Raw genomic sequence first — 13,142 nt, 5'->3', positions numbered from 1 at the left:
AAGACCTGAGAACAAAGACATCTGTGAGCTCATGTATGCGGAAGAGGGCAGACAGCATTTGCCTCCAAGTGTGTTATGCTGCCCTATGATGTTTCACATGTCTCAGAGGAGGCACTTGTTAGCCCTTAGCCTCACTGTTTGGTAGCTGTCATGTGATAGTGGAGAGCTGGCTAGTGGGCGGGATTTGACAGGTGACCACTTTGGGGTGAAAATGAGGGAAAAAACTTATCATTGGCACTACAACATGCAAACACTATCAGAGCTGTCCAAAATGTTTAATCCTTTGGTAAACACAACAGACACAACCCCATTTGAACGTAGCAACCGCCTTTATTTCGGAAAAACCTGTTTTGCACTATACAGTGATTTCATCGTGAGCAGAGTAGTAAATTAATCTGATTAGAAAACAAGGAGTCCACCACCACCAGCAGCATGCACACATGCACACCCAAAACGATTTGATTGGGCCCGATAAGAGAGGAGATGAGTGGATAAGGTCATGTCATATCTTACCTTTCCTCTTAACTTCTAAAGCATCATAATGGAGGGATTGAGGGACATGCAGGCAAAGCGGAACGGACATGCATCACATGCATATCAACAACAACAACAACAACAACACACACACACAAACACCCAGTGATTTAAAAAGGGGTTAATTTATTATGTGGGTCTATGCAGAAAAATACATCAAACATTCAAAAGTATGTTCTCTATCAATTCTGTTATCTTCCCTGAAGTCCATTTGGGAGTACCCAGTAAGCATTGACTGACAAGAGATGTCTATGGATGTCCATTATGAGGTTAGCTTTGATTTAAATGGTGCCTAAAATCATCCCATTCACTTGTGCTGATTTGTGCCGTACGAATCAATGCTGAGAAAATGTCTTCACAATGCTATAAAGTCCCCGTGAAGTGCCTTGAAACACACAGCGTTATTTGATGTGTTGACATAATTTCCACTGTAACAGGAAGTCAGGACAGCACATATGGAGTGGCTCCTCCCACTTTTTAAATAGCCAACAGCGTTTAGCCTACCTCACAGCCCGGGCTAAGCTGTACTTAGTGAGTCTTTATTGATCACATATACATTACAGCACAGTGAAATTCTCTTCTTCGTTAAGAAGTTGGGGTCAACTTCTTTGTTAAGAAGTTGGGGTCAGAGCGCAGGGTCATCCATGATACAGCGCCCCTGGAGCAGAGAGGGTTAAGGGCCTTGCTCAAGGGCCCGACAGTGGCAGCTTGGCAGTGCTGGAGCTTGAACGCCTGACCTTCCGATCAGTAACCCAGAGCCTTAACCACCAAGCCACCACTGCCCAGTTAGTACCATGGATTTTTATAATGTTGGGGGTGGGACACTTCAGATTCTAGTGAGCATTTGATCGGACAGAAAATCTATGAGAACCTGAAGTGCAGAATCATCAAAATTGTTGATCCGTATTGGTGGTAAAAACAGACTGTACATTTTGAATGCATATACCTTCTGAACGTGAATTTTGTCATTGTTTTGGAGCACAATAGCGTATAGATAACCTTAAGGCTAACATACTCACACTAAAAGACACAAAACCTTAATTTTTACAAAAATCGCCAGTGCTGGTTTCATTTTTGATATATTACACCACAGGCAATGATGGGTGGCTAGTACAAATGAACTAGCAGGCCTACTTTTATCTTTCAAAGCTAAAAAGAAATAAATATATATGTAATTTTCGGCATTCACATTAGATTATCTGTTCTTAACGAATGTCTTAACGTGGATTATTTGGGATTTTTGTGGAACCAAGTATATATATATATATATATATATATATATATATATATATATATATATATATATATATATATATATTATTTATTTATTTTTTATTTTTTTTTAATGAAGAAGAGAGGTGATCAGACCAGACTGTATCATGACGTCTTCACTAAAAGTCACTGAAATCACTAACGTCTCACTGGGTATAAGGTCTGTTCTCTATTAACAGAGAGGCAAAAGATAGAGCTCATTTGTGATTTGTGTATTTTGTCATCATGTGCATTGGTGGTGGCAGCAGTGCTCTCATCATTTTAATTATTATCATTATCTGGCAGGTGAGATATAAGCAAGTGTGCATCAGTTATCCTCATACTCACAGTGGGTGATGCATTACATAACAACCAGATAGATCGGATTATAAATAAATGACTATTTAATTGAGGCAATGGAAGTCCACTGTGAGCTGAGATATAACTGGCGGGATTTCGAAAATGTTTCGATGCGAAGTAGACAAGGACTGCTGGAAACTTACCAAACCGTTGCTGGGTTTTCTACTGTCTGGCAAGGGCATCTCCGTACCATAGGGTTCAGACTTAGCGTCGCGGGCGAGAGATGCACGAGGGATGGGAGTGACGGGCTGGGCGGGCCAAGTCTGGAACTTGTCTGGGGAGTAAGGACTACTGGTGTGGGAGACATGCTTTGTCCTGTGGACATTACATAGAAGGAACATGTATATTATTGAATTTCTCACTCATTAGACTTTCTATGTCTTCTATGGATAAATATACTGAGCGTCCATACAGGGTCTCACACAATGTAGACAAAACACTCTCTAATGTCATCATTCACAATACATACACAATATACGATATCAATCCCACCTTTTTTTGTGGCTGTCCATGTTCAGAATTGAATTTATTTCTGATGTCATAGTCCACAGTAGTGGTTAATGGTTCGTATGAAAGTACACACTCCGAGCTTTAAGAATTTGCAGGTTTTCATAAGTATTTCTTTTTTAAAATTCTTGTCAGAATTTTATTGTGGCAGTTATATACAGTGTTTTACTATCGATAAAGCTTTAGCTGTGCTGTCTGTTTTATCTCTGTACCAGTGGTATTGTCGAGAGGGCTCCCACCCCTCCTCTTTCTCATCGCCCTGCTCACCAGCAGCTAAACACAGAGTCACGATACTCTACACACATAAACCCAACCGTGTCTTGACTAAACTTATAAAAGACTCGTGGCAATAAAATTATTCATTTATTCATACTGATTGAAAATGTCCAATAAGTCAACGTCCGTTCAGTACTCAGAACGGAACCGCAGTGTACTGCAAGAAAGGGTTCATGATTGAAAGGTCCAACTGAATATCGGAGACTTCGGAGAGATCAGTATCACAAAGCGTGCAGTTGAAGTGAAAAAATATATATATTTTCTGACTTTTATTTTTTTCAGGGAAGTTAGATAGCTTCAAGAATCAATTTAAAGGCTATGTAAGGAATAAAACACACACTTGGTGTCATGCTGTTATAGGAAATAATCAACAACAGGGTGGTGTGATGCAAACCGATGCAAAGCTGGGTTACAGTTACCAGCCAGAAATTGGTTATTTTCCAATAACAATATGTCATAATATGTTTTTAGTCCTTTTGATCCACAGCAATTTGCCAGTGCAACCCAATTTTATTGATTAACGAACAACACACCATGTGTTTTATCCATTTTTAGTTACATTTAATATTGTAGAACGTCCACAAAACAAGTTACTGTCCCTGCATTTTTGCTTTAATTAATTCAATATATTTTTCTATTATACGTAGCTTTATTTATAGACTTTAATGTTGTGGATTCTTTACATTTCCAGATTTCTTGAGTTAACACTGATGTTTGGTGACAATTTCATGTGAATAGCCTCACTGTAAATGTATTTACTGAAACAAATGTTGGCACGTCCAATACTTATCCCCCCCGTATATTTATTGGTAATAACAGCCAAAATGGACACCTACATGTTTGAAAGAGCAGAAAGTAGTACCAGGAAGTTGGGGGACCACTATTGAAGCCAATCACACTTCACATTTCGTGACAAGGAGAACAGATTACTGTAATACACTGTTATCTGTTTTACTCAAGAGCCCTGGTGTTAAACCTGCTCAGAATTAACACACATTACACCTTTTCTCAGTTCTCTCCACAGGATATTGATAGCTGATTTAACATCCTAGTTTTCAAATGTCTTCAGTATACTACTACCATCTACAATAATAATATAATATAATATAATACAATATAACCTGATGTGTTACACATAGACCACTTAGTTCATCTGACGTCAACCTGCCGGTCATTTCCGGAACCAAGCTAACGTATAGGGAGTCTGACAAAACTATACAATTCACTAGCACACAATTTTAGTGGCATGAATTCACTGACTATTTTAAAATGTTTATAAAAAAAATAAAAAATAAATAATTAAAAAAAAACATTTTAAACATATGTGTATGCTATTTGCTTTGAATAGGTGACTATTTCCACTGTATTTTATTTTACACTCTGTGTCTCCCTGACAATTCTGTAATTTTTAAATATTAAGCTATTATGTTTTGACTCTCAATAAAGCCAAAGCAGATAAAATGTTTCAACATTACATATATATATATATATATATATATATATATATATATATATATATATATATATATATATATATATATATATATGAATATCAGAAGTAAAGTATTCATAACCTGAATACATTTTGCTTAAGTAAAAGTCAGATAGAACTATTTAATTACAAGAGATTTGTTTATTTATTTTTATATATTGATATACACACCTGCAGAACACAAAGAAGATGATCAGGGCCAAAACCAGGATGAGCAAAATCGCACCTAAAACGACGGCGACCACTACCAGTGCCAACAACGCCGCTACCACAGAGAAACACAGTGTTGGTATGTATATACACACATATACCTATGTTCATACAGTGTACCTGCTTTTAATAAGTCAGGGTGATCTCTTGAGTTAAAAATGAGAGGAGTAGTTTGTAATTTCACAATCCTTTTATTTTGCAAAAGATAGCAAAAGTTTCCTTGTTGAAACTGCATATACAGTGTCCTCCACTAATATTGGCACCCTTGGTAAATATGAGCAAAGAAGGCTGTGAAAAATTTCATTGACTTTATTGTTTAACCGTCTGATCTTTTGTTACAAAAAAAAATCACAAAAAATACTCTGCTCTCATGGATGTCAAACAATTGCAAACAAACCACAGGTTTATCAAAAAGAATCTTTGTTAAATATATGTGTGCCACAATTATTGGCACCCTTTTAGTCAGTACTTTGTGCTACCTCCCTTTGGCAAGAGAACAGCTCGGAGTCTTCTGCTATAATACCTGATGAGGTTGGAGAATACATGGCAAGAGATCTGAGACCGTTCCTCCATACAGAATCACTCCAGATCCTTCACATTTCGAGGTCCATGCTGGTGGACTCTCCTCTTCAGTTCACCCCACAGGTTTTCTATGGGGTTCAGGTCAGGGGACTGGATGGTCATGGCAGGACCTTGATTTTGTGGTCAGTAAACTATTTTTGTGTTGATTTTGATGTATGTTTTGGATCATTGTCCTGCTGGAAGATCCAACCATGGCCCATTTTAAGCTTTCTGGCAGAGGCAGTCAAGTTTTCATTTAATATCTGTTGATATTTGATAGAGTCCATGATGCCATGTACCCTAACAGAATATCCAGGTCCTCTGGCAGAAAAACAGCCCCAAAACATTAAAGATCCGTGGGCATGAGGGAGTTTTCCATATGGCTACCTCTTTTGGTTTCACCTGACCATAGAACCCGATCCCATTTGAAGTTCCAGTAGTGTCTGGAAAACTGAAGACGCTCGAGTTTGTTTTTGGATGAGAGTAGAGGATTTTTTTTCTTGAAACCCTTCTAAACAAATTGTGGTGATGTAGGTGATTTCAGACTAGTTTTAGAGAGTTTCTGACCCCAAGACGCAACTAACTTCTGCAATTCTCCAGCTGTGATCCTTGGAGATTTTTTGGCTACTCGAACCGTCCTCTTCACAGTGCGTTGAGACGATATAGACACACGTCCAATTCCAGGTTGATTCATAACATCTTCAGTTGAGTGGAATGTCTTACTTATTGTCCTGATGGTGGAAATGGGCATTTTCAACGCTTGTGCTATTTTCTTATAGCTACTGCCCATTTTGTGAAGCTGAACAACTTTTTGCCACACATCACAGCTATATATTTTTCATAGGGGTGCCAATAATTTTTGCACAAATATTTAACACATTTTTTTTTATATATAAACCTGTGTTTGCAATTGTTTGATATCCATAAGAGCAGAGTACTTTTGTGATTTTTCTGAACAAAAGATCAAAAGGTTTAACAAGAAAGACAATTTTTCACATATTTACCATGAGTGCCAATATTAATGGAGGGCACCATATTATATGAGGTCACTTTAGAATCCCATCCTGAATAAAATGATTGTAACTTACAGTCATTACAGTTGAAGCCAGAATAACCAAATGCACACCTGGAAAATAAATGACACAATTAAAACTGTTGAAAAGTAACAGTGACCGCAACATTATTAGCACATCCATCTCTTTATCCTGCTGATATATCACTACAGCACCAGGGGGCAGTAGTGATACTGCCAGCCTACAAGCCAGCCTAGAGTTTTACTTAAGGTAGATATGTTTTACAAGCCAGCCTAGAGTTTTACTTAAGGTAGATATGTTTAAGAGCAGGTTACTCACGGCACACAATTTTGGCCCTCTGCTTTCTGGCCACTGGGACAGGCTGAGGAACAAACAAGCAGATTACAGTTAGAGTCTGTGTGAGTGTGTTAAACTGGATAAGTTGCATCTTTTTTTGTCATAAAAACCTCAGTAAATGCAGACTATATCACCTCGAACCACATAAACAGATCAGCAAACTAAACACACAAACTTAAGCATGTTTCTAATTTGATTATGTTGATTTCCTATTGATTGCATCTTCAACTGCATCTAATCCAAATCGACACATCAGTAACCAAAAAAAGTACTTTTGAAACTTTTAGTTTGTTTTGCATTTCTGTGTGGGCCATTAAATATATCTGTACTGAACAGGTCTATGGCATTTATTTGACAGTTCAAGTGGTCCTGGAATGCATAAAGTTTGAGGACCCCTGTTCTGTTCTGCATTCTGAGATGCTTTTCTGCTCACCGCAGATGAAAAGAGTGGTCGCTTGAATTAACGGTCAAAGTCACCGAGATCACAATTTTTCCCCATTCTGATGTTCGATGTGAACATCAACTGAATCTCTTGGTGTGTATCGGCATGATTTTATGCATGGCACTGCTGCCACATGATTGGCTGTCTGGATAATTGCATGACCGGGCAGGTGTACAGGTGTTCATATTAAAGGGGTCAGTGAGAGTATGTTTTACACTGAGACGTCCATGAACTGACCCCGTGAAAAGATTCCGTCACTGGTCCGTTTTAATGATGTCCCGAGCTGCGTTGACCTGGTCCCTAATTATAAAACCTATTCCAATCTTAATCTAGCTAATTCACTAAGATATAGCAGGGTTGTGGTGTATCTCAAGCACTACTGGCCAAGTGTTGTCAACATACAGAATCACATCACGGCTCACTTCAAGCCATTTCATGGTTACTTTAAAGCAACTTGAATGCCTCTGTGAGCACACATTCAAACACACACACACACACACACACACATGCTCACACACCTATACAGCTTCTTGAAGAAAATCCAGATAGTACGTAGCCTGGCATGCAGGAGCAAATAGGAAAGGTGTCTGTACTATTACACTCTGTGGTTCTGGTGTCACATGGATTCTGATCACAAAGACTTGTAGCTACACACAAACAGACACAAGGAAAGAAAGAGTGAGGAGGTGAAGAAAGAAACAGTTTTCAAATAATGCAGTGTTCCATTAAAGATATGTGCTTATCTCTATAGCTATCTTTTTTCTCTAAGCTGTTGCCACAAAGTTATGGAAGTATGGAATTGTCTATGAATTGAATGTCTTCCTATGCTGTAGCATTACAATTTTCCTTCAGTGGAACTAAGAAGGCCAAAACCTGTTCCAGCATGACAATGCCCCTGTGCACAAAGCGAGCTGCACGGAGACATGGTTTGCCAAATTTGGACCGGAAGAACTTCAACCTTGGCAAACCATGTCTTCGTGCACAGAGCCCTGACCTCAACCCCACTGAACACTTTTGGGATGAACTGGAACAACATAATGCATCAGGCGTCCTCGTCTGACATCAGTCCCAGACCTCACTAATGCTTTTGTGGCTGAATGGACAAATCCCTACAGACACAGTCGAAAAAATCTAGAGGAAAGATTTCCCAGAAGAGTGGAGGCTATTTTAACAGCAAATGGGAACTAAATCTAGAATGCAAATATGGGTGTGATTGGTCAGGTGTCCACATACTTTTGCCTATATAGTCTATATCTGTAATTGGATTTCATTCAGAAATGCGCATGGCCTAAACTGGAATTCCTCAGGAACACACTGGAAAAACATTACCAAAACCTATAGGTTTTTTTTTTATTATTTTTTTCAGAAAAATAGTAAGAAAAAGTAAGAATTACCGAGTACTGGAACTGGCTTTATCATTTATAATAACAATCGAATGCATTTTGTTGTCATGGGGTAGAACTTAATAGTGAATGAGACAGTATACACTAACACAGTATGACACACATACACAAACAACCTGACAGAGTTTACTGAGTTACACTGAATTGAACCTAATGGCTTTCCATAATGTAAACATGAGTTTTATTCAAATCTGCAGTGCTGGAGCTGAACTTACGGGTAAAAGTAGCATTGATAGTGCCATTTTTTATGGCAGCCGTTATGGTCTGCTGTGTGGACTGCTGTGTAGCGGGAGAGCTGGCCTTAAACACATTGTTCACTGTAGCCACCACACTGCCTTCACTGCAAACAGACACACACAAACACAAACACACACGCACACAGATGACTGGTTAGCGCCATGAAGTGTGGTTAAAGTGTTATCACGCCTGTCAGAGAGCATGGTGAGAGTGTGGAGAGAAGTGGGAGGATATTCACCTTAGTTTCAGAACTGTAGAGTGTACGTAGCCTTCTGATTCTTTGAAAATGTATTTCAGCTGGAAAGGTCGGGGGGGCAGAAAGAGAGAGAGAAATAGAGAGGGTGGATGTCAATGCCTCAACAATGTAGTGGCAATGCAATGTTGCATAACACCATTAAAGTACAAATATATTGCCCTGAAGTATAAATTAAAAATGAAGTCTATTCCCAAGTCTCTTTTTGAGTTCATTTATTTAGTTTTGGGAAATCAACAGCACACTGCCTTAAATTCTATGAATGTGTACTGGCTCACAACAAGCCACTTTACAAAAACTTCCCAAATAACATATTTCAACCAAAGAGAATCCCAGATCGTATATACTGCAGCTTATAATGGTTTATAAATCCCAATGTGTTTCACAGATGAAGTAATTAGACATGTAGAATAAAGGTTTGGGAGGGGAATGTGCCTCACCTTTGCAATGATATCATTAGCTGTTTTGTGAAATATATCTGAGTTAGGATTACTCATTTCAGGTTCAAAGGTCAGTGAAAAATGCAAATTTCCTGGAAACACTTTTCCTACAAATAAAGAATAAGAAGACACAGAGACAGAGATATGGTTACATCAAAATTTGGAGTGTTAATGATTCTTATTTTCCCAAGCTTGACCTCTGACCCCTACCTTCAAGACATTGGCCTTGTAACATGTACATTCCAGCCAGACATTGACATATGGAGTTTATACACGTGCTGAGAGGTGGACAGGGCGTGGCTGGACAGGTAGCTACATTACAGAGAGAGAGAGAGAGAGAGAGAGAGAGAGAGAGAGAGTCAAAAAAGGCCTTTTCTAATATTTTTGTAATGAATAAAGAAGCAAGCTTACACACCTGGTGTGGTGGTTGTGTTAGTAGGTAGAGAAGTAGATGGAAGCGAAGTCGCAGCTGTGACATTGCTCTTTGGCGTAGTGATGTTGCTGGATTGTGTAGTTGTGGTGTTTGATGTGGGTGTGATGGTGACGTTTGAGTGTGTAGTGGGGAATTCTGTGGACATAGTGGTGACGTTTGAGTGTGTAGTGGTGAAGTTGTGTGTGGGTGTAGCGGTGACATTTGAGTCCGTAGTGGGGAATTCTGTGGGCATAGTGGTGACATTTGAGTGTGTAGTGGTGAAGTTGTGTGTGGGTGTAGCGGTGACATTTGAGTGTGTAGTGGGGAATTCTGTGGGCATAGTGGTGACATTTGAGTGTGTAGTGGTGAAGTTGTGTGTGGGTGTAGCGGTGACATTTGAGTCCGTAGTGGGGAATTCTGTGGGCATAGTGGTGACATTTGAGTGTGTAGTGGTGAAGTTGTGTGTGGGTGTAGCGGTGACATTTGAGTGTGTAGTGGGTAATTCTGTGGGCATAGTGGTGACATTTGAGTGTGTAGTGGTGAAGTTGTGTGTGGGTGTAGCGGTGACATTTGAGTGTGTAGTGGGTAATTCTGTGGGCATAGTGGTGACATTTGAGTGTGTAGTGGTGAAGTTGTGTGTGGGTGTAGCAGTGACATTTGAGTGTGTAGTGGGTAATTCTGTGGGCATAGTGGTGACATTTGAGTGTGTAGTGGTGAAGTTGTGTGTGGGTGTAGCGGTGACATTTGAGTGTGTAGTGGGTAATTCTGTGGGCATAGTGGTGACATTTGAGTGTGTAGTGGTGAAGTTGTGTGTGGGTGTAGCAGTGACATTTGAGTGTGTAGTGGGTAATTCTGTGGGCATAGTGGTGACATTTGAGTGTGTAGTGGTGAGGTCTGAGAGCACAGTGGTGTCATTTGTGGGTGTAGAGGTGAAGTTGTGTGCAGGTGTAGCAGTGACATTTGAGGTTGTGGTGGTGTCATTTGACTGCACAGTGGTGATGTCTGCGCTTGGTATGGATGTAGTGGTGATGTTGTGTGTAGGTGTATTAGTGATATCTGGCGTTGTAAAATGTTCAGTTGTATTTAAATAATGTGTTGTCTCAGTGTCTGTTGAGGTATGGACTGTTGTTACACTTGTAAATGTAATATTACTTGATGTAAAACTTTCAGTTGTTTTCAAATCAAGTGTTGTAGTGATTGGTGGTGTTTCTGTTGAGACATTTACAGTGGTTTCAAAATGAGATGTAGCACTGACATGTGTTGTAGTTGCAGGAGTGATTGTGTTGTTTGTGTTGTCCGTCACTGTTGTACTTGTGACTAAAGTCGAATCTGGGTCATTAGTTGATGTTATGCTGGACTGGTTGGACACTGAAAGTTGTAAAAAAACAAACAAAAAAAAAAACAACAACAACAGGGAATCATAAATGGAGCTCAAAGTAAAATGTGCTTTGGAAATTCACTCTGTTCTTCAGTTAATAATTGCTCAACATTTAATAAAGAGCGCATCTAATTCACATTATTAAATTATTACATGGCAGACAATTTGAAAATACCTGTCACACCTAAATAGCACACAACTGATTACACTTAAAATGTTGAAAACAGTGCTGGCTGGACTAGACGGACTATAATTGGACTAGACGGACTAAGCCCTCCCATAGTACTCTTGATTCTTAAGAACACCGGCGCCACCAATGGCAGTAAGATAAACACTTAAAGACTAGGGTTGATTTCTTTCCAGCCCACACCATTACGATTACGAGTGAATCTCCCCCTATATTTGGTGTCTATTGGGGCTAAATTATTTAAACCTGGTTCACTGACACAGCTATAACATGTCACCAATAGTGATTGAGGCGGCACACATGAAACATAGTGGGTGTAATAAACATTAAAGAGGTGATTACTTTATTAATTTATAATTAATGTGACAAAGGTGTTTTTTTTATATTCAATATTGTAGTAGCTACATGTTTATCAATCCGATGGCATTCAAAGAGAGTCTTGACATATAGTTTATAACCAGAACACGCATTCCTGTCTAGACTCATGTCTAGACTCTAGATTTTTTTTCAACACGCACAATTACACACGTTTGGTAAGATTCAGTTTTACTAATTGTATTGTTTTATTGTGTTTTCTGTCTCTTGAAATAAAAACACAAAAAGTGACCCCATGCTGGCTAGTCTACCTGTTGTTCTTTACATAGCTAGTAGCCTACAGTGTGATATGCAGTCTGATTTACAACACTAGTAATCCGGATTTGGTAATCTTGAAAGGTTTGTATCTGAATCAGGGTGATTACTTGATCCTGGATAGCAAAACATGAGATTTTCAAATCCGGATCATTCTGATTCAGATTAAACTGTTTGAACAACTGGGCCTTGGGGAACAAATAGCACATGGAACAATTGTACTTGCATATTGTTTTCCTCACCTTCTATACGTCTGATACAATTTGCACATGGACCGTATTGTACCTTTTTTGTTGGTACCTCTTGGTTGGTACCTATACACAACATGCCCACTATGAACCTATACTTTTCACTTTATCAAACCTTACTAGGGTTTGTGAGGGTCTAAAATATACTTTTCTAAAAAATTAGCATGGAGCACCATACCTTGACTGGGTGGACTTGACGTGTAGTGGGTGGTGCTGTGGTCGGGCGGAGATGGAGAAATAGTATGAGTGCTTGACATGATGGTACTCGTGTTAGACGTCCCAGTTACTGTTTTTGTGGTGGAGGCCATGCTGCTTGTTGGGGAAATTGGAGAAGCTGTTTCTGTCTCAGAAGCTCCTGTATGGCCTGATATTGTGGTATAAGAATATTCTGAAGATTTTGCCACGGTTGTTGCTACTGTAGTGGTAGGGCTAGAGTTTGAGTTTTCTTCTGTGCCCATGATAGCTGTAAGCACAAATATAACAGTAAGCAAGTGGAAAGTAAAACAGTAAAACAGACAGGTAAGAGAAACTAAAGGCTTCACATTTGTTTAAATCATGGAGATCCCTGCAAAGCTTAGTATTAATCTTAATCTAACACACCTGATCCAGTTAGCAAGGTCTTATATTTCAGTTTGGCATGTTGGTGAAGGGATGATGAGTCTTTCACTGGATTCCACAAGATATCAGTTATAACATTTAGCTGATATCCTGTGCAATTTTGCCTATTTTGTTTGTGTATTGTGTATAACACCATGCAGACTGTCATGATTAAACATGAACAAAATAGCAAAACTGAATATGTATTATGTATGTAAATGGTCTGCACTCATTCAGCCATTCACACACACACACACACACACACACACACACACACACACACACACACACACACACACACACACCAATGGCAGCAGAGCTACCATGCAAGGTGCTAGCTTTCCATTGGGAGCA

At 39.2% G+C, this 13,142-nt stretch overlaps 1 protein-coding gene across 3 annotated transcripts in view; it reads right to left on the bottom strand.

Annotated features, from left to right (window-relative positions):
• si:ch211-198m17.1 (mucin-3A) overlaps positions 1-13,142 on the bottom strand; it is a 45,181-nt gene that overhangs the window by 4,912 nt on the left and 27,127 nt on the right. For 2 of the 3 annotated variants that reach the window (XM_017493998.3, XM_017494024.3), the window contains 12 exons: positions 12,370-12,654; positions 9,752-11,116; positions 9,547-9,648; positions 9,337-9,443; positions 8,882-8,940; positions 8,622-8,746; positions 7,522-7,650; positions 6,544-6,586; positions 6,280-6,317; positions 4,592-4,685; positions 2,289-2,460; positions 514-528 (listed from right to left, as the gene is read on the bottom strand). In XM_017493998.3, coding sequence (XP_017349487.2) covers positions 514-528; positions 2,289-2,460; positions 4,592-4,685; positions 6,280-6,317; positions 6,544-6,586; positions 7,522-7,650; positions 8,622-8,746; positions 8,882-8,940; positions 9,337-9,443; positions 9,547-9,648; positions 9,752-11,116; positions 12,370-12,654 — 2,534 coding nt within the window. The remainder of the gene's footprint in view (positions 1-513; positions 529-2,288; positions 2,461-4,591; positions 4,686-6,279; positions 6,318-6,543; positions 6,587-7,521; positions 7,651-8,621; positions 8,747-8,881; positions 8,941-9,336; positions 9,444-9,546; positions 9,649-9,751; positions 11,117-12,369; positions 12,655-13,142) is intronic. The other variant, XM_017494016.3, reaches the window with a different exon arrangement.

This window comes from Ictalurus punctatus, chromosome 2 (assembly GCF_001660625.3).
Source record: "Ictalurus punctatus breed USDA103 chromosome 2, Coco_2.0, whole genome shotgun sequence".
Lineage (NCBI taxonomy): Eukaryota > Metazoa > Chordata > Actinopteri > Siluriformes > Ictaluridae > Ictalurus > Ictalurus punctatus.
The sequence above is the reverse complement of the archived record's forward strand: the minus strand, read 5'-3'. Positions and strand labels throughout refer to the sequence as shown.